We start from the raw sequence: 25,735 nt of genomic DNA, 5'->3' as shown, positions 1-25,735 counted from the left end.
AAGTATGAAGTCTGTTGGGGGTGGGGAGCTTGGGAAGGGTCGTTTTTTTTCGCGGAAAGATACAGCGCTGGGGCCGGGTTCATTTGAAAATGGGAGAAGCTGGGACTGAGTTTTGGGAAAGGTGGGGAAGAAAAATTTTAAAATAAATTGAATAAGACAAGGTTTTTTAGGTACAGTAGGGTTGAGGGTCAAGTCAATTGGGAGGGGAGTTTTTAATGGGGGAAAAAAGGGGGAAGGAATTTTTTTTGATATCTTTGGGGTGGATCTGGCAGCGGTGGGAAACCTTGGGAACGGAATGGGTCCTAGGGTGGGGGAGGGGGCAAAAATTTGGGGGGGTTTAAAAAGTGTGGAAGTCGAGAACTTTTCCCCGGGAAACAAAAATGGGTTTTGTTTGAAGGAATAGTGGTTTTCCCAAAAAGTTGTATGGTTGCAGGCGTGGGGTATGGATAGATTTTTGGGGCAGGGGGATGGATGGGGCCGGAAATGAGAAGGGTTTGAGGACAATGTGGGTGTGGGGGTTGGTTGAACGAGGAAATAAAGTAAAAGGGGGAAAAGAGATGTGGGGAAAAAAAAAAGAGGTGGTTGGGGAGAGCAAAGAGGGTGGGTTTTTAAATGGTTTGGGCACATGGGAGAAGAAAGTGAGGAAAGAATTGACCCAAAAGGATATATGTGTCGGGGGAGGGAACAAAGGGGAAGAGGGAGACCAAAAATTTGGGGTGGAAAAAATGGGGTGAAAAAGGGTTTTGGTGATCGGGGGCCCGAACATGCCCGGAGGGTGAAAGAGGGGAAGGGAAAAAAGTGAATTGGAACGATGTGGGATAAAGGGGTTTACGTGCTGTCATGGGGTTGAATCAAGGCATGTGAAGCGTCCGGGTAAACCAAGGAAAGCCCGTGAAGGGGAAATATAAAATTTCGTGGGGTGGACGTTGATTTCATTGATGGGGGGGTTGGGCCATTTTTTTTTCGTCTGTTTTTCCTTTCCTACCCCCCGCAAACGCGGGGGACAGCGACAAAAAAAAAAAAAAAAAATATAATATATAAATATATATAAAATATATACTGCGCACAACTCTATCCATAGCCCACGCCTCGCAACCATACAACATTGTTGGAACCACTATTTCTTCAAACATACCCATTTTTGCTTTCCGAGATAATGTTCTCGACTTCCACACATTCTTCAAGGCCCCCAGAATTTTCGCCCCCTCCCCCACCCTATGATCCACTTCCGCTTCCATGGTTCCATCCGCTGCCAGATCCACTCCCAGATATCTAAAACACTTTACTTCCTCCAGTTTTTCTCCATTCAAACTTACCTTCCAATTGACTTGACCCTCAACCCTTCTGTACCTAATAACCTTGCTCTTATTCACATTTACTCTTAACTTTCTTCTTTCACACACTTTACCAAACTCAGTCACCAGCTTCTGCAGTTTCTCACATGAATCAGCCACCAGCGCTGTATCATCAGCGAACAACAACTGACTCACTTCCCAAGCTCTCTCATCCCCAACAGACTTCATACTTGCCCCTCTTTCCAAAACTCTTGCATTTACCTCCCTAACAACCCCATCCATAAACAAATTAAACAACCATGGAGACATCACACACCCCTGCCACAAACCTACATTCACTGAGAACCAATCAATTTCCTCTCTTCCTACACGTACACATGCCTTACATCCTCGATAAAAACTTTTCACTGCTTCTAACAACTTGCCTCCCACACCATATATTCTTAATACCTTCCACAGAGCATCTCTATTAACTCTATCATATGCCTTCTCCAGATCCATAAATGCTACATACAAATCCATTTGCTTTTCTAAGTATTTCTCACATACATTCTTCAAATGGGGATAGGGGAGAAAGAATACTTCCCACGTATTCCCTGCGTGTCGTAGAAGGCGACTAAAAGGGAAGGGAGCGGGGGGCTGGAAATCCTCCCCCCTCGTTTTTTTTTTTTTCTTTTCCCCCCAAAAAAAGAAGGAACAGAGAAGGGGGCCAGGTGAGGATATTCCCTCTAAGGCCCAGTCCTCTGTTCTTAACGCTACCTCTCTAACGCGGGAAATGGCGAATAGTATGAAAAAAAAAATATATATATATATATTTTTTTTTTTTTTTTTTTTTTATACTTTGCCGCTGTCTCCCGCGTTTGCGAGGTAGCGCAAGGAAACAGACGAAAGAAATGGCCCAACCCCCCCCATACACATGTACATACACACGTCCACACACACAAATATACATACCTACACAGCTTTCCATGGTTTACCCCGGACACTTCACATGCCTTGATTCAATCCACTGACAGCACGTCAACCCCTGTATACCACATCGCTCCAATTCACTCTATTCCTTGCCCTCCTTTCACCCTCCTGCATGTTCAGGCCCCGATCACACAAAATCTTTTTCACTCCATCTTTCCACCTCCAATTTGGTCTCCCTCTTCTCCTCGTTCCGTCCACCTCCGACACATATATCCTCTTGGTCAATCTTTCCTCACTCATTCTCTCCATGTGCCCAAACCATTTTAAAACACCCTCTTCTGCTCTCTCAACCACGCTCTTTTTATTTCCACACATCTCTCTTACCCTTACGTTACTTACTCGATCAAACCACCTCACACCACACATTGTCCTCAAACATCTCATTTCCAGCACATCCATCCTCCTGCGCACAACTCTATCCATAGCCCACGCCTCGCAACCATACAACATTGTTGGAACTACTATTCCTTCAAACATACCCATTTTTGCTTTCCGGGATAATGTTCTCGACTTCCACACATTTTTCAAGGCTCCCAAAATTTTCGCCCCCTCCCCCACCCTATGATCCACTTCCTCTTCCATGGTTCCATCCGCTGACAGATCCACTCCCAGATATCTAAAACACTTCACTTCCTCCAGTTTTTCACCATTCAAACTCACCTCCCAATTGACTTGACCCTCAACCCTACTGTACCTAATAACCTTGCTCTTATTCACATTTACTCTTAACTTTCTTCTTCCACACACTTTACCAAACTCAGTCACCAGCTTCTGCAGTTTCTCACATGAATCCGCCACCAGCGCTGTATCATCAGCGAACAACAACTGACTCACTTCCCAAGCTCTCTCATCCCCAACAGACTTCATACTTGCCCCTCTTTCCAAGACTCTTGCATTTACCTCCCTAACAACCCCATCCATAAACAAATTAAACAACCATGGAGACATCACACACCCCTGCCGCAAACCTACATTCACTGAGAACCAATCACTTTCCTCTCTTCGTACACGTACACATGCCTTACATCCTCGATAAAAACTTTTCACTGCTTCTAACAACTTGCCTCCCACACCATATATTCTTAATACCTTCCACAGAGCATCTCTATCAACTCTATCATATGCCTTCTCCAGATCCATAAATGCTACATACAAATCCATTTGCTTTTCTAAGTATTTCTCACATACATTCTTCAAAGCAAACACCTGATCCACACATCCTCTACCACTTCTGAAACCACACTGCTCTTCCCCAATCTGATGCTCTGTACATGCCTTCACCCTTTCAATCAATACCCTCCCATATAATTTACCAGGAATACTCAACAAACATGCCTTCACCCTTTCAATCAATACCCTCCCATATAATTTACCAGGAATACTCAACAAACTTATACCTCTGTAATTTGAGCACTCACTCTTATCCCCTTTGCCTTTGTACAATGGCACTATGCACGCATTCCGCCAATCCTCAGGCACCTCACCATGAGTCATACATACATTAAATAACCTTACCAACCAGTCAACAATACAGTCACCCCCTTTTTTAATAAATTCCACTGCAATACCATCCAAACCTGCTGCCTTGCCGGCTTTCATCTTCCGCAAAGCTTTTACTACCTCTTCTCTGTTTACCAAATCATTTTCCCTAACCCTCTCACTTTGCACACCACCTCGACCCAAACACCCTATATCTGCTACTCTGTCATCAGACACATTCAACAAACCTTCAAAATACTCATTCCATCCCCTTCTCACATCACCACTACTTGTTATCACCTCCCCATTTACGCCCTTCACTGAAGTTCCCATTTGCTCTCTTGTCTTACGCACCCTATTTACCTCCTTCCAGAACATCTTTTTTATATATATTTTTTTTTTTTTTTTTTTTTTTATACTTTGTCGCTGTCTCCCGCGTTTGCGAGGTAGCGCAAGGAAACAGACGAAAGAAATGGCCCAACTCCCCCCCCCCCTCCCCATACACATGTACATACACACGTCCACACACGCAAATATACATACCTACACAGCTTTCCATGGTTTACCCCAGACGCTTCACATGCCTTGATTCACTCCACTGACAGCACGTCAACCCCTGTATACCACATCGCTCCAATTCACTCTATTCCTTGCCCTCCTTACACCCTCCTGCATGTTCAGGCCCCGATCACACAAAATCTTTTTCACTCCATCTTTCCACCTCCAATTTGGTCTCCCTCTTCTCCTCGTTCCCTCAACCTCCGACACATATATCCTCTTGGTCAATCTTTCCTCACTCATTCTCTCCATGTGCCCAAACCATTTCAAAACACCCTCTTCTGCTCTCTCAACCACGCTCTTTTTATTTCCACACATCTCTCTTACCCTTACGTTACTTACTCGATCAAACCACCTCACACCACACATTGTCCTCAAACATCTCATTTCCAGCACATCCATCCTCCTGCGCACAACTCCATCCACAGCCCACGCCTCGCAACCATACAACATTGTTGGAACCACTATTCCTTCAAACATACCCATTTTTGCTTTCCGAGATAATGTTCTCGACTTCCACACATTTTTCAAGGCTCCCAAAATTTTCGCCCCCTCCCCCACCCTATGATCCACTTCCGCTTCCATGGTTCCATCCGCTGACAGATCCACTCCCAGATATCTAAAACACTTCACTTCCTCCAGTTTTTCTCCATTCAAACTCACCTCCCAATTGACTTGACCCTCAACCCTACTGTACCTAATAACCTTGCTCTTATTCACATTCACTCTTAACTTTCTTCTTCCACACACTTTACCAAACTCAGTCACCAGCTTCTGCAGTTTCTCACATGAATCAGCCACCAGCGCTGTATCATCAGCGAACAACAACTGACTCACTTCCCAAGCTCTCTCATCCCCAACAGACTTCATACTTGCCCCTCTTTCCAGGACTCTTGCATTTACCTCCCTAACAACCCCATCCATAAACAAATTAAACAACCATGGAGACATCACACACCCCTGCCGCAAACCTACATTCACTGAGAACCAATCACTTTCCTCTCTTCCTACACGTACACATGCCTTACATCCTCGATAAAAACTTTTCACTGCTTCTAACAACTTGCCTCCCACACCATATATTCTTAATACCTTCCACAGAGCATCTCTATCAACTCTATCATATGCCTTCTCCAGATCCATAAATGCTACATACAAATCCATTTGCTTTCTAAGTATTTCTCACATACATTCTTCAAAGCAAACACCTGATCCACACATCCTCTACCACTTCTGAAACCGCACTGCTCTTCCCCAATCTGATGCTCTGTACATGCCTTCACCCTCTCAATCAATACCCTCCCATATAATTTACCAGGAATACTCAACAAACTTATACCTCTGTAATTTGAGCACTCACTCTTATCCCCTTTGCCTTTGTACAATGGCACTATGCACGCATTCCGCCAATCCTCAGGCACCTCACCATGAGTCATACATACATTAAATAACCTTACCAACCAGTCAACAATACAGTCACCCCCTTTTTTAATAAATTCCACTGCAATACCATCCAAACCTGCTGCCTTGCCGGCTTTCATCTTCCGCAAAGCTTTTACTACCTCTTCTCTGTTTACCAAATCATTTTCCCTAACCCTCTCACTTTGCACACCACCTCGACCAAAACACCCTACATCTGCCACTCTGTCATCAGACACATTCAACAAACCTTCAAAATACTCATTCCATCTCCCTCTCACATCACCACTACTTGTTATCACCTCCCCATTTACGCCCTTCACTGAAGTTCCCATTTGCTCCCTTGTCTTACGCACCCTATTTACCTCCTTCCAGAACATCTTTTTATTCTCCCTAAAATTTACTGATAGTCTCTCACCCCAACTCTCATTTGCCCTTTTTTTCACCTCTTGCACCTTTCTCTTGACCTCCTGTCTCTTTCTTTTATACTTCTCCCACTCAATTGCATTTTTTCCCTGCAAAAATCGTCCAAATGCCTCTCTCTTCTCTTTCACTAATACTCTTACTTCTTCATCCCACCACTCACCACCCTTTCTAAACAGCCCACCTCCCACTCTTCTCATGCCACAAGCATCCCTTGCGCAATCCATCACTGATTCCCTAAATACATCCCATTCCTCCCCCACTCCCCTTACTTCCATTGTTCTCACCTTTTTCCATTCTGTACACAGTCTCTCCTGGTACTTCCCCACACAGGTCTCCTTCCCAAGCTCACTTACTCTCACCACCTTCTTCACCCCAACATTCACTCCTCTTTTCTGAAAACCCATACTAATCTTCACCTTAGCCTCCACAAGATAATGATCAGACATCCCTCCAGTTGCACCTCTCAGCACATTAACATCCAAAAGTCTCTCTTTCGCACGCCTGTCAATTAACACGTAATCCAATAACGCTCTCTGGCCATCTCTCCTACTTACATAAGTATACTTATGTATATCTCGCTTTTTAAACCAGGTATTCCCAATCATCAGTCCTTTTTCAGCACATAAATCTACAAGCTCTTCACCATTTCCATTTACAACACTGAACACCCCATGCATACCAATTATTCCCTCAACTGCCACATTACTCACCTTTGCATTCAAATCACCCATCACTATAACCCGGTCTCGTGCATCAAAACCGCTAACACACTCACTTCAGCTGCTCCCAAAACACTTGCCTCTCATGATCTTTCTTCTCATGCCCAGGTGCATATGCACCAATAATCACCCACCTCTCTCCATCAACTTTCAATTTTACCCATATTAATCGAGAATTTACTTTCTTACATTCTATGACATACTCCCACATATATATATATATATATATATATATATATGAGAGTTGGGGTGAGAGACTATCAGTAAATTTTAGGGAGAATAAAAAGATGTTCTGGAAGGAGGTAAATAGGGTGCGTAAGACAAGGGAGCAAATGGGAACTTCAGTGAAGGGCGTAAATTGGGGAGGTGATAACAAGTAGTGGTGATGTGAGAAGGAGATGGAATGAGTATTTTGAAGGTTTGTTGAATGTGTCTGATGACAGAGTGGCAGATATAGGGTGTTTGGGTCGAGGTGGTGTGCAAAGTGAGAGGGTTAGGGAAAATGATTTGGTAAACAGAGAAGAGGTAGTAAAAGCTTTGCAGAAGATGAAAGCCGGCAAGGCAGCAGGTTTGGATGGTATTGCAGTGGAATTTATTAAAAAAGGGGGTGACTGTATTGTTGACTGGTTGGTAAGGTTATTTAATGTATGTTTGACTCATGGTGAGGTGCCTGAGGATTGGCGGAATGCGTGCATAGTGCCATTGTACAAAGGCAAAGGGGATAAGAGTGAGTGCTCAAATTACAGAGGTATAAGTTTGTTGAGTATTCCTGGTAAATTATATGGGAGGGTATTGATTGAGAGGGTGAAGGCATGTACAGAGCATCAGATTGGGGAAGAGCAGTGTGGTTTCAGAAGTGGGAGAGGATGTGTGGATCAGGTGTTTGCTTTGAAGAATGTATGTGAGAAATACTTAGAAAAGCAAATGGATTTGTATGTAGCATTTATGGATCTGGAGAAGGCATATGATAGAGTTGATAGAGATGCTCTGTGGAAGGTATTAAGAATATATGGTGTGGGAGGCAAGTTGTTAGAAGCAGTGAAAAGTTTTTATCGAGGATGTAAGGCATGTGTACGTGTAGGAAGAGAGGAAAGTGATTGGTTCTCAGTGAATGTAGGTTTGCGGCAGGGGTGTGTGATGTCTCCATGGTTGTTTAATTTGTTTATGGATGGGGTTGTTAGGGAGGTAAATGCAAGAGTCTTGGAAAGAGGGGCAAGTATGAAGTCTGTTGGGGATGAGAGAGCTTGGGAAGTGAGTCAGTTGTTCTTCGCTGATGATACAGCGCTGGTGGCGGATTCATGTGAGAAAGTGCAGAAGCTGGTGACTGAGTTTGGTAAAGAGTGTGGAAGAAGAAAGTTAAGAGTAAATGTGAATAAGAGCAAGGTTATTAGGTACAGTAGGGTTGAGGGTCAAGTCAATTGGGAGGTGAGTTTGAATGGAGAAAAACTGGAGGAAGTGAAGTGTTTTAGATATCTGGGAGTGGATCTGTCAGCGGATGGAACCATGGAAGCGGAAGTGGATCATAGGGTGGGGGAGGGGGCGAAAATTTTGGGAGCCTTGAAAAATGTGTGGAAGTCGAGAACATTATCCCGGAAAGCAAAAATGGGTATGTTTGAAGGAATAGTAGTTCCAACAATGTTGTATGGTTGCGAGGCGTGGGCTATGGATAGAGTTGTGCGCAGGAGGATGGATGTGCTGGAAATGAGATGTTTGAGGACAATGTGTGGTGTGAGGTGGTTTGATCGAGTAAGTAACGTAAGGGTGAGAGAGATGTGTGGAAATAAAAAGAGCGTGGTTGAGAGAGCAGAAGAGGGTGTTTTGAAATGGTTTGGGCACATGGAGAGAATGAGTGAGGAAAGATTGACCAAGAGGATATATGTGTCGGAGGTGGAGGGAACGAGGAGAAGAGGGAGACCAAATTGGAGGTGGAAAGATGGAGTGAAGAGGATTTTGTGTGATCGGGGCCTGAACATGCAGGAGGGTGAAAGGAGGGCAAGGAATAGAGTGAATTGGAGCGATGTGGTATATAGGGGTTGACGTGCTGTCAGTGGATTGAATCAAGGCATGTGAAGCGTCCGGGGTAAACCATGGAAAGCTGTGTAGGTATGTATATTTGCGTGTGTGGACGTGTGTATGTACATGTGTATGGGGAGGGTTGGGCCATTTCTTTCGTCTGTTTCCTTGCGCTACCTCGCAAACGCGGGAGACAGCGACAAAGTATAAAAAAAAAAAAAAATATATATATATATATATATATATATATATATATATATATATATATATATATATATATATATATTACGAAATAAGATGGTTGAGTAGATTCAGTATTCTTAAAATTCAACTATTACTGGTGAAATGTAATAATTGACTGTCAATTTGCATTGGGGTGCAACCCTTGTCAGAGGGAGGTCTTGAAGGAATGTGAAGGATATCATCATGTGATATTACATTATGAACGTGGTGCAAAAATGATGGTCAACAAATGGGAACAGTGAGCAATCTTTACTTCCCTAAAATGAGTACTTCATTGGACAACCAACATCACTGATTTATTACTACACAGACAGATATTAGGAAGACTGAAATAAGTACACACCTTAATAATTCATTCTGGTATCGTTGTACTTTGCTCATCATTGTATTCCTGTAATCAGCTGGAGCTTTCCTTGTTTCAATATCCATCTCCAGCAATGAATCATTTGCATCTTTCAATGATCGTTCAATCTCAAATAGTAGGCCTTTTCGCTCCTCCAGGCTTTTGCACTGACCCACACCACACTATAATATAAAATTGAATCTTGGAAAAAGAAAAAAATGCTGAAATTCTGAAAGGCTGAAGCATGCTTAGTATTCTAAGGATATTAAGATTTCAAAAAACACAGTAACAAAATGATTACAATGAAGTTCATGTAAGTGGAAAAGTTAATTCATAATTCATGTGATGACTCTGGGCTTCAATATGAAAAATAATTCTTCACAAGTATCAACTACAGAATTCACTATCGTCAAGAAACCTGGATAACAGCATAAAAATGTGACACGATTTAAATGAAAATAAAGGCTACATTGAAGTCAGCATAAAGATAATAGCCATAGGCTTTACAGAAACATGAGTTTTGAAAACTGGAAAATCTTTTCTCTCCAAGAAGGTGACCTTCAAGCATGAGAGATTCTCTATGATATCTCTTAAGAAAATCAGGAGTATTAGTATTCCTGATGAGAAAGCATTGGCCTTCCTTACCCTTTGCTAAACACTCAAATGTAACAGTAGCAGCTCATTTGTTTTGGCCCTGTGTTTGGGCAGTCTGACATCACCATGTCATCATCTCACACATTTCTGGCTGCTCAACTGGTCAGAATTCACTAATTGCAAAAGGAAAGTTTGGCGAAGGAAAGATTTCTATTTCTAAGAGAAAAAATAAGGAGAGAGTGGGACAGAGCAAGATAACCTGAAAAACATGTTCCCAGGACACTGTCTCAGAAATTTTTTTTCTCAGTATCAAAAATCCACTTTTCTCTTCTGAATCTGTTTCATGAGTATGAAAGCATATCCACATGAAGGAGGGTTTACTGAAGAACTTTCAGTAAGAGGATTAAACCTAAACGTGAACATAAGTACCTTCGAAAGTGACACAGAAGCAAACTGGAATCTATTTCTCCCAAAGAAGGAACCCCCAGAACCACACTGGGTAGATCTGCAATGTCTGAACTAAGTTATGTGCTCAAAGAGAAAGACAGTAATTGAGCGGCAAAGACTCCTCATCTTGGTTTCCTCTGGATAAAGGTTTCTTGGGGAAGGTCAAGACCACCTGGGAATAAAGCCCAGGTTTAGCCAAAAATATAACTCTTAATCTGCGAAGAAATATCTTTTTTCAAAATGGGTTTTTGTGGTTCCAAGGTGCACAAACAGAAGGTTCCCTTGATAATCCCAAATGAAGTCTATATGGTTTCCATGAGGTTCAATTGGCCATATCTGTCAAGAGTTAGGTGCGATATGAAGAGGGATATGTTCGAGGAATGAGTTTAAGCAACATAAACTCAGAAAAGAGTGTCAGCAACCTGGGCCACAAAGGGGAACATGATAGCTAATGTAGCGCTGGCTCAGTGAACCCCCATCATTAATCCTCCCAGTAACCAGGTGGTAGTACTGGCCTCATAAGTTTAATCATGGCTGATGCAGGTTCACCTTCAAGGATACAACTTATTTTGGGATATCAGATGGTTTTAATCCTCTAACAAACAAGTGCTCTCTCAGATGCTGAAAGGGCTCCATCAACAATATACAGAAAAAGGTGCTAAACAGAGCACTAATACTACAGGCTGTAACTCTCAAATCCTGCACTCTATGGTCCAGCAAATCCCATGGTCTCGCACGTTTTGAATCTGTGGATCTGCCACCAGGGTGGTGCTCTTAGCAGCGCTAAGGCACCAAAATCTGTCACACTGTAGCCGACCTAATTAAGTCATATTAATTTCCTATTGCCCCAGAACAAGCCTTGAATGCTGATTAATCTGCCCTGTATTGGTGTCGTATGCCATGAAAACCTTGCCCAAGATACTGAGGAGTCTCCATCAGGGGGTAAGGATTCCAAACATAGGATAACAATTCTTGGCTGCAGCAGGGCTGCAGGAAGACATAAAACCAAGTTGATGGTAATTGGGAAGTGTTCACCTAAGGGCCTTTAAAAGGGTCAATCACTGTTTTCCGGCAGTTTCTGTGGTCTGGCAATGGCCAGGCCAGGTCCCAAGGTCACCAGATTAAAGAGGCACAACCTATACTGAAATTTAAGAATGTAGATTTTGAAGGTTGACAAACCTTCTTTTTCTAAGGTATTGTCCCGAGGACAGTTTTATGCTTGTGGGACATAATGAAGAGGAAAGAAACATAGGTTGAAATGGTTAAAACCCTTTTCTTTACAACAGATTCCCTGCATGCATAAAACTACTTGTGGGACACTGCATATGTGAGAAATCAGGTGAAGAGAGTATAGTGAAATGAAGAGTAATTATGAAATGGTTTCTGGATAAATATTGAAAGATTTGCAACAAGCATGTTAAGTGGTCACGTACCAAATAAGTAGGAGGCAGCAGTTATTATTTTCTTAAAAAGAATCTAAATAAGTAAAAAAGACTGATAAATGAAACAGATTTCAGTAATCTTCCCAATGTCAGAAAGATGTGTTAACACTATCACTGATTATTTTAAGAGGTTTCCTGAATTCATTATGATGAGGAACAAGATAAGGTGGAGCAGTTAAGATATATATATCCTTTCATTAAGTACTTGATCAAACCACCTCACACCACATACTGTCCTCAAACATCTCATTTCCAACACATCCACCCTCCTCTGCACGACCCTATCTATAGCTCATGCCTATCAACCATATAACATTGTTGGAACCCCTGTTCCTTTAAACATACCCATTTTTACTCTTCGAGATAACGTTCTCACCTTCCACTCATTCTTCAGTGCTCCCAGAACCTTCGCCCCCTCCTCCACCTTGTGACTCACTTCAGCTTCCATGGTTCCATCCGCTGCTAAATCCACTCGCAGATATCTAAAGCACTTCACTTCCTCTAGTTTTTCTCCATTCAAACTTACATCCCAATTAACTTGTCCCTTAACCCTACTGAACCTAATAACCTTGCCCTTATTCACATTTACTCTCAGCTTTCTTCTTTCAAACACTTCACCAAACTCAGTCACCAGCTTCTGCAGTTTCTCACCCAAATCAGCCACCAGTGCTGTATCATCAGCGAACAACAACTGATTCACTTCTCAAGCCTTCTCATCCACAACAGACTGCATACTTGCCCCTCTCTCCAAAACTCGCATTCACCTCCCTAACAACCCCATCCATAAACAAATTAAACAATCATGGAGACATCAAGCACCCCTGCAGCAAACCGACATTCACTGGAACCAATCGCTTTCCTCTCTTCCTACTCGTATACATGCCTTACATCCTTGATAAAAGCTTTTCACTGCTTCTAGCAACTTACCTCCCACACCGTATACTCTTAATACCTTCCACAGAGCATCTCTTATCAACTCCATCATATGCCTTCTCCAGATCCATAAATGCTACATACAATTCCATGTTTTTCTAAAAGTTTTTCACATACATTCTTCAAAGCAAACACCTGATCCACACATCCTCTACCACTTCTGAAACCACACTGCTCCTCCCCAATCTGATGCTCTGTATATGCCTTTACCCTCTCAATCAATACCTTCCCATATAATTTCCCAGGAATACTCAACAAAAATATAACTGTAATTTGAACACTCACCTTTGTCCCTTTTGCCTTTGTACCACTATGCATGCATTCTGCCAATCCTCAGGCACTTCACCATGAACCATACATACATTGAATATCCTTACCAACCAACCAACAACACAGTCACCCCCTTTTTTAATAAATTCCACTGCAATACCATCCAAACCCACCGCCTTGCCAGCTTTCATCTTCCGCAAAACTTTCACTACCTCTTCTCTGTTTACCAAACCATTCTCCTTGACCCTCTCACTTTGCACACCAACTCGACCAAAACACCCTATATCTGCCACTCTATCACCAAACACATTCAACAAATCTTCAAAATACTCACTCCATCTCCTTCTCACTTCACCACTACTTATTGTTACCTCCGCATTAGCCCCCTTCACCGATGTTCCCATTTGCTCTCTTGTCTTACGCACTTTATTTACCTCCTTCCATAACATCTTTTCATTCAACCTAAAATTTAATGATACTCTCTCACCCCAACTCTCATTTGCCCTCTTTTTTACCTCTTGCACCTTTCTCTTGACCTTCTGCCTCATTCTTTTATATATCTCCCAGTCATTTGCACTACTTCCCAGCAAAAATTGTCCAAATGCCTCTGTCTTCTCTTTCACTAATAATACTACTTCTTCATCCCACCACTCACTACCCTTTCTAATCTGCACACCTCCCACCTTTCTCATGCGACAGGCATCTTTTTTGCAAGCCATCACTGCTTCCCCAAATACATCGCATTCCTCCCCCACTCCCCTTACATCATTTGCTCTCACTTTTTTCCACTCTGCACTCAATCTCTCCTGGTACTTCCTTACACAAGTCACCTTTCCAAGCTCACTCTCACCACTCTCTTCACCCCAACATTCTCTCGTCTTTTCTGAAAACTCTACAAATCTTCACCTACGCCTCCATAAGATGATGATCAGACATCCCTCCAGTTGCCCCTCTCTGCACATTAACATCCAAAAGTCTCTCTTTCATGCGCCTATCAATTAACATGTAATCCAATAACGCTCTCTGGCCATCTCTCCTACTTACATACATATACTTATGTATATTCAAACCAAGTATTCCCAATCAGCAGTCCTTTTTACGCACATATATCTACAAGCTCTTCACCATTTCCATTTACAACCCTGAACACCCTGTGTACACCAATTATACCCTCAACGGCCATATTTCTCACCTTTGCATTCAACTCACCCATCACTATAACCCGGTCTCTTGCATCAAAGCTGCTAGCACACTCACTCAGCTGCTCCCAAAACACTTGTCTCTCGTGATCTTTCTTCTCATGACCAGGTGCCTATGCATCAGTAATCAATCATCCATCTCTCTCCATCCACTTTCAGTTTTACTCATATCAATCTAGAGTTTACTTTCTTACACTCTATCTCATGCTTAATCGCTGTCTCCCATGTTAGTGAGGTAGCGCAAGGAAACAGATGAAAGAATGGCCCAACCCATCCATATACACATGTGTATACATAAATGCCCACACATGCACCTATACATACCTATACATTTCAATGTATACACACATATAAATACAGACATATACATATGTGAAATTGGAGAAAAATGTAGCTTAGACATTGAAGCTTATTGATACAGTGGTTAAATTGATGAGAACTCCTATTGACGTGTGTGTAAATAAATTATACATTTCCTTTTTCCATAGCCAGAGGTTGAACCATTATGTGACATTCATTTTTTCATTCATTTCAAGCTAGAAGTTTCAGTTTTCTAAATTGTTTCTTACATTTTTCATATGTATATATATGTATGTGTGTGTGTGTGTGTGTGTGTATATGTGCGTATGTATGTGTATGTGTGTGTATGTGTATATGTATATATATATGTATATTATCCCTGGGGATAGGGGTGAAAGAATACTTCCCACGTATTCCTCGCGTGTCGTAGAAAGCGACTAGAGGGGACGGGAGCGGGGGGCCAGAAATCCTCCCCTCCTTGTATTAACTTTCTAAAATGGGAAACAGATGAAGGAGTCACGCGGGGAGTGCTCATCCTCCTCGAAGGCTCAGAGTGGGGTGCCTAAATGTGTGTGGATGTAACCAAGATGTGAAAAAAGGAGAGATAGGTAGTATGTTTGAGGAAAGGAACCTGGATGTTTTGGCTCTGAGTGAAACGAAGCTCAAGGGTAAAGGGGAAGAGTGGTTTGGGAATGTCTGGGGAGTAAAGTCAGGGGTTAGTGAGAGGACAAGAGCAAGGGAAGGAGTAGCAATACTCCTGAAACAGGAGTTGTGGGAGTATGTGATAGAATGTAAGAAAGTAAATTCTCGATTAATATGGGTAAAACTGAAAGTTGATGGAGAGAGGTGGGTGATTATTGGTGCATATGCACCCGGGCATGAGAAGAAAGATCATGAGAGGCAAGTGTTTTGGGAGCAGCTGAATGAGTGTGTTAGTGGTTTTGATGCACGAGACCGGGTTATAGTGATGGGTGATTTGAATGCAAAGGTGAGTAATGTGGCAGTTGAGGGAATAATTGGTATACATGGGGTGTTCAGTGTTGTAAATGGAAATGGTGAAGAGCTTGTAGATTTATGTGCTGAAAAAGGACTGATGATTGGGAATACCTGGTTTAAAAAGCGAGGTATACATAAGTATACTTATGTAAGTAGGAGAGATGGCCAGAGAGCGTTATTGGATTACTTGTTAATTGACAGGCGTGCGAAAGAGAGACTTTTGGATGTTAATGTGCTGAGAGGTGCAACTGGAGGGATGTCTGATCATTATCTTGTGGAGGCTAAGGTGAAGATTTGTATGGGTTTTCAGAAAAGAAGAGTGAATGTTGGGGTGAAGAGGGTGGTGAGAGTAAGTGAGCTTGGGAAGGAGACCTGTGTGAGGAAGTACCAGGAGAGACTGAGTACAGAATGGAAAAAGGTGAGAACAATGGAAGTAAGGGGAGTGGGGGAGGAATGGGATGTATTTAGGGAATCAGTGATGGATTGCGCAAAAGATGCTTGTGGCATGAGAAGAGTGGGAGGTGGGTTGATTAGAAAGGGTAGTGAGTGGTGGGATGAAGAAGTAAGAGTATTAGTGAAAGAGAAGAGAGAGGCATTTGGACGATTTTTGCAGGGAAAAAATGAAATTGAGTGGGAGATGTATAAAAGAAAGAGACAGGAGGTGAAGAGAAAGGTGCAAGAGGTGAAAAAAAGGGCAAATGAGAGTTGGGGTGAGAGAGTATCATTAAATTTTAGGGAGAATAAAAAGATGTTCTGGAAGGAGGTAAATAAAGTGCGTAAGACAAGGGAGCAAATGGGAACTTCAGTGAAGGGCGCAAATGGGGAGGTGATAACAAGTAGTGGTGATGTGAGAAGGAGATGGAGTGAGTATTTTGAAGGTTTGTTGAATGTGTTTGATGATAGAGTGGCAGATATAGGGTGTTTTGGTCGAGGTGGTGTGCAAAGTGAGAGGGTTAGGGAAAATGATTTGGTAAACAGAGAAGAGGTAGCGAAAGCTTTGCGGAAGATGAAAGCCGGCAAGGCAGCAGGTTTGGATGGTATTGCAGTGGAATTTATTAAAAAAGGGGGTGACTGTATTATTGACTGGTTGGTAAGGTTATTTAATGTATGTATGACTCATGGTGAGGTGCCTGAGGATTGGCGGAATGCGTGCATAGTGCCATTGTACAAAGGCAAAGGGGATAAGAGTGAGTGCCCGAATTACAGAGGTATAAGTTTGTTGAGTATTCCTGGTAAATTATATGGGAGGGTATTGATTGAGAGGGTGAAGGCATGTACAGAGCATCAGATTGGGGAAGAGCAGTGTGGTTTCAGAAGTGGTAGAGGATGTGTGGATCAGGTGTTTGCTTTGAAGAATGTATGTGAGAAATACTTAGGAAAGCAAATGGATTTGTATGTAGCATTTATGGATCTGGAGAAGGCATATGATAGAGTTGATAGAGATGCTCTGTGGAAGGTATTAAGAATATATGGTGTGGGAGGCAAGTTGTTAGAAGCAGTGAAAAGTTTTTATCGAGGATGTAAGGCATGTGTACGTGTAGGAAGAGAGGAAAGTGGTTGGTTCTCAGTGAATGTAGGTTTGCGGCAGGGGTGTGTGATGTCTCCATGGTTGTTTAATTTGTTTATGGATGGGGTTGTTAGGGGGGTAAATGCAAGAGTTTTGGAAAGAGGGGCAAGTATGAAGTCTGTTGGGGATGAGAGAGCTTGGGAAGTGAGTCAGTTGTTGTTCGCTGATGATACAGCGCTGGTGGCTAATTCATGTGAGAAACTGCAGAAGCTGGTGACTGAGTTTGGTAAAGTGTGTGGAAGAAGAAAGTTAAGAGTAAATGTGAATAAGAGCAAGGTTATTAGGTACAGTAGGGTTGAGGGTCAAGTCAATTGGGAGGTGAGTTTGAATGGAGAAAAACTGGAGGAAGTGAAGTGTTTTAGATATCTGGGAGTGGATCTGGCAGCGGATGGAACCATGGAAGCGGAAGTGGATCATAGGGTGGGGGAGGGGGCGAAAATTCTGGGGGCCTTGAAGAATGTGTGGAAGTCGAGAACATTATCTCGGAAAGCAAAAATGGGTATGTTTGAAGGAATAGTGGTTCCAACAATGTTGTATGGTTGCGAGGCGTGGGCTATGGATAGAGTTGTGCGCAGGAGGATGGATGTGCTGGAAATGAGATGTTTGAGGACAATGTGTGGTGTGAGGTGGTTTGATCGAGTGAGTAACGTAAGGGTAAGAGAGATGTGTGGAAATAAAAAGAGCGTGGTTGAGAGAGCAGAAGAGGGTGTTCTGAAGTGGTTTGGGCACATGGAGAGAATGAGTGAGGAAAGATTGACCAAGAGGATATATGTGTCAGAGGTGGAGGGAACGAGGAGAAGAGGGAGACCAAATTGGAGGTGGAAAGATGGAGTGAAAAAGATTTTGTGTGATCGGGGCCTGTACATGCAGGAGGGTGAAAGGAGGGCGAGGAATAGAGTGAATTGGAGCGATGTGGTATACCAGGGTTGACGTGCTGTCAGTGGATTGAATCAAGGCATGTGAAGCGTCTGGGGTAAACCATGGAAAGCTGTGTAGGTATGTATATTTGCGTGTGTGGACGTATGTATATACATGTGTATGGGGGGGGTTGGGCCATTTCTTTCGTCTGTTTCCTTGCAGCTACCTCGCAAACGCGGGAGACAGCGACAAAGTATAATAAAATAAAAAATAATATACATATATACACATGTACATATTCATACTTGCTGCCTTCATCCATTCTCACTGCCACCCTGCCACACATGAAATAGCACCCCCCTCCCCCCGCATATTATCTGCATGTACTAGAAAATCTTTTTATTATATTGTTCACTATACTTTCATAGCATTCCTTACCTCTAACTTATCAGCAACTTGATCAAGAAGTGCTTCCACTTCCTCATCCAATAACTCAAACTTGTGGGATGACATCCTGCTCAGACTTCTATGTTTTTCCATATGCTGAATTCACAGAGGCTAGGCGCACATTACTGAAGAACTCTGAAACTTAATACTGTATCACTTTTGTCATAATTAAATTGATCATGGCTAGTAACAGATTAGCTAGCATTGACTCTCAAAAGAGATACTGCAGTACTTAGCATCAATGGTATATGATATAAAGTGTTTTTTTCTTGTAGCCTCTATCCCATGATTCATTCTCCTTAACACGACACATTTACACTACAGTCCTTTATACTAGTGTGCTTTTTATTCACTAACATTTTTCATTCTATTCTCTCTGTAATGAAGAACTCCTTTCCTTTTGTACTTAGGTATATCAGATGCATAAAGGCATACAACGTGTGTGGGATAAATATTACAGAACTGGAATCTTGAATTTCTTACCCATAATCTGGCATAAGACAGGGACTCCCAATTATCTATGGGAAATTTGCTAGTCTGTTACCCAAATTCCTAAATCACTTCCTTACTAATATTTCCCATATCATGCAACTCCTTTTTTAAATTAGAAATAGCGTTTGTTCTTTTCATATACATTGCTTCAGCAAAGCAACTGGAAGAATGCTTCGCTGTTTGCTCCTACACCAACTTTTGATATTTTTTAGGCAAATGTAAATGTTATTGTTAAGTTGTTAACAACGGCAGAGTATCGAAAACTCTCTTAATCCTCAAGACAAACAATATCCAGGTTATGGAATTTTATAGATTTAACCATAATAGAATTTTGCATACGTAATGCAAGTTTCATATTCAATAATACTGATAAATATACCTTACATTGTACATAGCACATTCAGTAATTATTTCCTGATATCATACATGGGGAAAGTCATGCTTTAAGCTGGCAACAAGCACGTCAAATTATGCTAATTACATTTAGAAACAACCTTACAGTTTTGTGTGTTGTTGTCGACACCAATTTAATTGTTTGTTTACAGTCAGCTGCGTTCCGCCGACTCCCCAGGGACACTTGGAAGGTGGGAGTAGGTTTTTGTAGTATTGTGAAAGTTGGCCTTTTTTTTTTTCTTTCATTACACTAACCTAACCCTAACGAACTCTGAGATTCTTTTTATGTAACTTATGATTTGAAAAAAAAAAGACCATTTAATCTGACTCAAGTTGCAAAATGCACCTACTCTACTAACACAGATGTAGGGGCTGGCTGATGATTTATAGCGCCCTATGGCAACTAGATTGTGGGATTTAAAGTTAAACCACAGTTGATGGTGATTAATGGTAGAATCCCTACCATTCATCCAAACACTGGAAGTACAAAAATTGGTCTATGCTCCCCAAAGAAGATGTGTATTTGCGCTAGTTTATGAAACTTATGTAGAAAGGTTTAAGAAAGACTATATATATATATATATATATATATATATATATATATATATATATATATATATATATATATATATATATATATATTGTTAATGGTCATAAAATTGTGTAACATTGCAATGATTACCGTACGAATTACTATTCCGTAAATGATTTAAAAAAAGTAAAATTCTATCGCCTCTTTATTTTATTCTCTTTAAGCATCTGTATTAACACTTCACAAAATCAACGGCACATTAAGTGAGGTATGGTGCTTGAGTATCTCAAGAAGTCTTGAGTTAGGGTCCACTATGAAAAAACGCAAGTAAATTTCAAGAAAGAAAATACATTAGATTTAATAACGGTAATGTGATAAGTACCAATAACATGCGTATATATTATTTCAGTTATTAACTACGATCTCAGAGCATTATGTAATGCGTACTTTTAAGGGCAACGAGAAGTTTGATAGAATACCATTTGTGGATATATTACAGTTACGCTACTTCTCTTTACAAATCAAATTGTCATTAGTGTTTCAAGTGTTTGATATTGTTAGAGCTGAGTGAAAATTTTAAAAGGCAATCACTTCCAAAGATAGTGCGAGTATGATCGTATTAAATCAAAATTATGTTCATACCTGAACCGCCTCATGACACAGGGGAGTTTTCATTGATAACAGAAACAGATGGAAACTATTTGTAATATTTGTTTTTATCTTATAAAGGAAACTATCATCAGAGTTCTTCTTAAAATATAAATTAAGATACAACGTGATGTTAGGCAGACGTCCTAAACTAAATGTTTCATGATTATTGTACTATATATGGTTGAAAATGATAAGCAGAAGCATGCCTCTCTTCTTGTTAAAGCTTAATATAATAAGAATTTTCGTTTTTTTCAGAGTAAGTGCATGTTTATTGTGGTAAATGTAACAACAAGATTCAGCATGATAGATCTTTACCCGTTTTGTTAATATAAAAAATTCCCGGAATTACATCTTATCAACATGCGAAAATCGTGGGTCATCACTGAAATCAGTTATTCGTTAAATGAAGATTTTGTGTATTTGATTATTTTGTAGTTATTTCTTACTTGGCTATGTAACGAAATTTTTAGATGAATTTACAAGTTATTAATAAACTGGTAATTGGTAACTCTATTCACGACTCAGGGTCCGCTGGTTTGTTTTCAAGGCAGAGCTTGTGCAGGCATTTTCGTTCTGCCATATTACTTGACGTTTTCAGTACATTAAGTGAGTGTTACATCATGCGTATTGTATTTATAAAGACGTAACATAATGATAAGTGCGATAAGTATGGTCTCGCCAGTTAGTGGTTTTAGTAATTTACGTTGATGACAGAGATTGATGCCTCGTTTGGTATATACATGAATGTATTTTACTGATTTATGGACTTAGAATTAGAATGAGGGTGATGGGTAACTCATGGTTTGTGTTTAAATCATGAGCATGTATGGTTTGTGTAAAATTATGGTTTATGTCTTAGGCATAGCAACAATACCAGCACAGCTGTTATCCGTCCCCTACTGCATGCCCTTTTTATAATACAGGTGTCGTGTCGTAAGGTTGTCCCAAGAATAATGTTTTGTTTACATGTTTTAATTGAATGAACCTGTATAATGTATACATGGTTATTATTTGTGGACAGAGAATATATAAGGTTACGAAAGACATCTCTCTATTAGGTGCATTATGTAAGACATTTAGAGAGGTTACTTGGGAGTTTGGTGGAGTTGCATGTTATATAACTGTTGAGGTTCTTTCTCAACTCTTGACACTTTTCAGGTATTGCACTCCTGTTTTTATTGATGAGTAATGATTCTCTTGTACTACTGGCACAGAGCTGTGCTTCCTTAATTGTGATGGAACTGGAAGTGGTGCTAATAGACACTCAGGCAGTGCAATTCTTATTTGTGACTATTTTTGACTGTAGAATTATTTTTTTCACTGGCTTTAGTAAGCTGGCCTAGTTAACTTTACATCTTGTATGCTAACTGCAGTCGGTTTTGCAGATGACAAACTAACCATGAATGGTGTAATGGTAATGGATGAAGTTAGGAGCAAAGTTCCAACATAGTCCAGTCATCTTAGAATCTTGTAGATTGTTTTATGGAATAGATTTATATCCAGCTCATAAGTGGTTATCTCATGTGGGTGGTGCTGCCTTATTTGAGGGGGAGGGGTAATGGGTTTTTAGATCAGAGTATTTCAGTAATTTATATATATTTTTTTTTTTTTTTTGCTTTGTCGCTGTCTCCCGCGTTTGCGAGGTAGTGCAAGGAAACAGACGAAAGAATATATTCTTGTGGTGTGCCACTTTGAAAATATTTAATCCCATAATGTACTGGAAGTTGATAATGCCTCATACTTTAGTGTCCCAGAAACATTAAGAATGTGCCCAAGTCTTTGAGTAAGGGAAAGTTCAGCTATTCTTTTACTTTAGGCCCATGGCTTTGTACCCTATTAGTGTCTCATTTGACAAGCTCCAGTTTTTGTGTGCAGTCTCAGTCTTCATTTGTATACAGTTGATTCTGATGTTTCCTTAATCAGTAAACTATGACATATATATTGATATATTATTATGAACCATGACCCATCATTTAAAATATCTATGCTGTTGTTTTAAACTGTGTGCCATGTTTAACGTTTGTAAACCATGTCATAGATTTCTTCATACCTCTCATGCATTACTCAGTCCCTTAGTAGCAATCCTTTCAGCATGAGACTTCTCTGTCTCTGCATGAGGTAAATATAGGTCAGATAATTTGAGTGTAGCTTTAGCTTTTTAGAAATTTGTAGATAGACTTTATTTCAGTTCACTTGCTCTCTTACATATCTCAATTGACATGCATCGTTTGATGCTGATGCATGGTCAGCTGTGTCATGCGTTGTATGAGACAAATATTTTTCCGATTAGTTTAGAAATAGCTTGTCATAAGAAATAGTACTCCACTCACTTCTCACTCCATTATCCTCCCTTGCTATTCATGACTCACTCCTCTTGCTTTACTACTCTCTTCCATGTTAGGCACTGAGGGGCTTGCTGGGTTGCCCTTATATGTTCATCTTAATATCCCACCATGGCAAGGCAAAGGTAGATAAAGGATTTGTTTTTATTTTTCAAACTCTTACATTAATATCTCTGATTTTACTGTTTTAGAGTGTAATATGCTTTGAGATTTTTTTCTTTATGTTTTTTCATATGCAATGGTAGCCAGGTTTTCTTGTAGCTTCAGTATGTGTAGGATATGTGTTAAAGTGTTTGTGTGATTAGATATCTTTTGTGTCATAATTTTTTTTTATGAAGCAGTCATCATTATTCCTGTTTTGATGAACACTTGAACATACTTTTTTATTCTTCCCACCAATATTGGTTTATGTAGTTCTGTTGGGTTTACTAGACTTAAATGAAATTTGATACTTGATTTAATACTGCAGTAGTTTCATATGGCTCTAGTGATCATTTGTCCAGCAGAATTTAGTGGCTAAATGACGTCACTGGATAACCCCGTGAATATCAGTAAGGCAGAGGTGGTAACAGAGATCCTGAATGTGACAGAGGGGGAAGAGGCTCTTGACTTGGCTGGGAATGATAATTCCAAATCACTTGACATCTCTCAAGCATCTGTTGAAAGTGAATCCACAAACAGGTTTGTCATATCTTACTTGATTTAGAATATTTGATATTGCAGCATGATCATCTTGGTTTTTTGAAAACTTCCTGATAACTTGCCTTAGAATAGATATGACTTGTTAAGATGTATATTTGGAGTTGACAGTAGCCCATTTATGGTAGGTATTATACACTAGAAATTATACATATATTTATTCTTTTATTGTACTTGATTGCTGTTTCCTTTGTCAGTAAGGTAGTACCAGGAAACAGACAAAGAAATGACTCATCCACTCAAACACACACACACACACACACACACACACACACACATTTTTTTTTATTATACTTAGTTGCTGTCTCCTGCATCAGTGAGGTAGCGCAAGGAAATAGACAAAAGAATGGCCCAACCCACCCACATCTCATGCATATATGTAAACGTCCACATACGCACATATTTATCCATATACATTTCAATGTATACATCTGTATACATACACAGACGTATACATATATACATATGTACACATCCACACTTGCAGCCTTCATCCATTCCTGTTGCCACCCTGCCACACATGAAACAGCTTCCCCCTCCCCCTGCATGCATGCGAGGTAGTGTTAGGGAAAGACAACAAAGGCCACATTCGTTCACCTTCAGTCTCTAGCTGTTATGTGTAATGCACCGAAACCACAGCACCCTTTCCACATCCAGGCCACACATAACTTTCCATGGTTTACCCCAGATGCTTCACATACCCTGATTCAATCCATTGACAGCACGTCGACCCCGTTATACCATATCGTTCCAATTCACTCTATTATTATGTTTTTTTATTATACTTAATTGCTGTCTCCCGCATTAGCGAGGAAGCGTAAGGAAACAGACTAAAGAATGGCCCAACCCACCCCATACACATGTATATGCATAAAAGCCCCCTCACGCACATATACATACTTATGCATTTCATCGTATACATACATATACATACACAGACTTACACTTATATACACATGTACATATTCATACTTGCTGCCTTCATCCATTCCCGTCGCCATCCCACCACACATGAACTAGCATCCCCCCAGTGAGGTTGCACCAGGAAAAGACAAAAAAAGGCCACATTCATACACACTTAGTCTCTATCTGCCATGTGTAATGCACCAAAACCACAGCTCCCTTTCCACATCCAGGCCCCACACACCTTTCCATTGTTTACCCCAGACATTTCACATTCCCTGGTTTAATCCATTGACAGCACATCGACCCTGGTATATCACATTGTTCCAACTCACTCTATTCCTTGCAGATGTTTACATTGAATATTGCATATGAGAAATACTTAGAAAAAACAGATGGATTTTATACGTGGCATTTAGGGATCTAGAGAAAACTTATAAGGTTGATAGAGATTCCCTGTGGAAGGTCTTACAAATATATTTTGAGGGAGGAAAGCTGCTAGAAGCAGTGAGAAGTTTTTACTGAGGGTGTAAGGCATATATACAAATAGGGAAGGAGGAGAGTGAATGATTCCATGCGAAGGTTGGTCTGTTGCAAGAGTGTGTGATGTCACCATGGTTGTTTAGTTTGTGTATCGGGAGGACTGTGTTGTCCCATGATCCTTTTTTTTTTCACTTCTATATTTACACTTCTGCCCTTGATTATTGTGTACTTGTTTATCATGTACTGCTCTGTCCCATATCTCTCCTTCATTATCACCAAACTTACCCAAGATAGCTCCTAAACACTTAAGTATTTTCTTGGACATCTTTTTACTAATCTTTGCTTCGCATTTGGCATTGGATTTACATTTTTTTATGATTCTTGTTCACACACACTCAAAGTTACACTAACCTGTTACTTCATCAAGTGATGATTTTCTTTCTTGTATTGTTTTTCAGATATTTTTCATTTTACAGAACAGATCATTCTCTCTCTTGTTGTGCACATCTTTTTCATCAGTAACCTCCCTAAATTTTCCCACTTAGTTTTTAGTGTATTATACTGCTTTTGAAAAAAAGAATTATCCAACCATTCCCTTGATATCTCAGTCATTTCTGTTTATCAACGTGAAATTCATTTCCAGTTTTTAAGAGATGGATGAATTACATACAGCATTTAGAATGACTTCAATTTTTCACTAAATGTATTTCTTGCAATTTA

At 40.6% G+C, this 25,735-nt stretch overlaps 2 protein-coding genes across 13 annotated transcripts in view; one reads left to right on the top strand and one right to left on the bottom strand.

The window, feature by feature from the left end:
• The window catches only part of Vti1b (Vesicle transport through interaction with t-SNAREs 1b), a 42,131-nt gene extending 22,347 nt beyond the window's left edge, over window positions 1-19,784 (bottom strand). The window contains exons 1-3 of one of the 6 annotated variants that reach the window (XM_071685958.1): window positions 19,756-19,784; window positions 18,512-18,655; window positions 9,468-9,649 (exon numbers count right to left, since the gene is read on the bottom strand). In XM_071685958.1, the coding sequence (XP_071542059.1) occupies window positions 9,468-9,649; window positions 18,512-18,613 (284 nt within the window). In that variant the 5' untranslated portion in view covers window positions 18,614-18,655; window positions 19,756-19,784. The other 5 variants (XM_071685954.1, XM_071685960.1, XM_071685956.1 and 2 more) reach the window with 5 other exon arrangements.
• Window positions 19,785-21,072: 1,288 nt separating this feature from the next.
• The window catches only part of LOC139761646 (uncharacterized), a 55,817-nt gene continuing 51,154 nt past the window's right edge, over window positions 21,073-25,735 (top strand). For 3 of the 7 annotated variants that reach the window (XM_071685948.1, XM_071685946.1, XM_071685945.1), the window contains exons 1-2: window positions 21,074-21,194; window positions 23,437-23,611. In XM_071685948.1, coding sequence (XP_071542049.1) covers window positions 23,451-23,611 — 161 coding nt within the window. In that variant the 5' untranslated portion in view covers window positions 21,074-21,194; window positions 23,437-23,450. Of the gene's footprint in view, window positions 21,195-23,433; window positions 23,612-25,735 lie in introns of all 7 variants that reach the window. The other 4 variants (XM_071685944.1, XM_071685942.1, XM_071685943.1 and 1 more) reach the window with 3 other exon arrangements.

The sequence above is a fragment of the Panulirus ornatus genome, chromosome 41, assembly GCF_036320965.1.
Source record: "Panulirus ornatus isolate Po-2019 chromosome 41, ASM3632096v1, whole genome shotgun sequence".
NCBI classification, from domain to species: Eukaryota; Metazoa; Arthropoda; class Malacostraca; order Decapoda; family Palinuridae; genus Panulirus; species Panulirus ornatus.
This window is presented reverse-complemented; position numbering and strand designations above follow the sequence as displayed.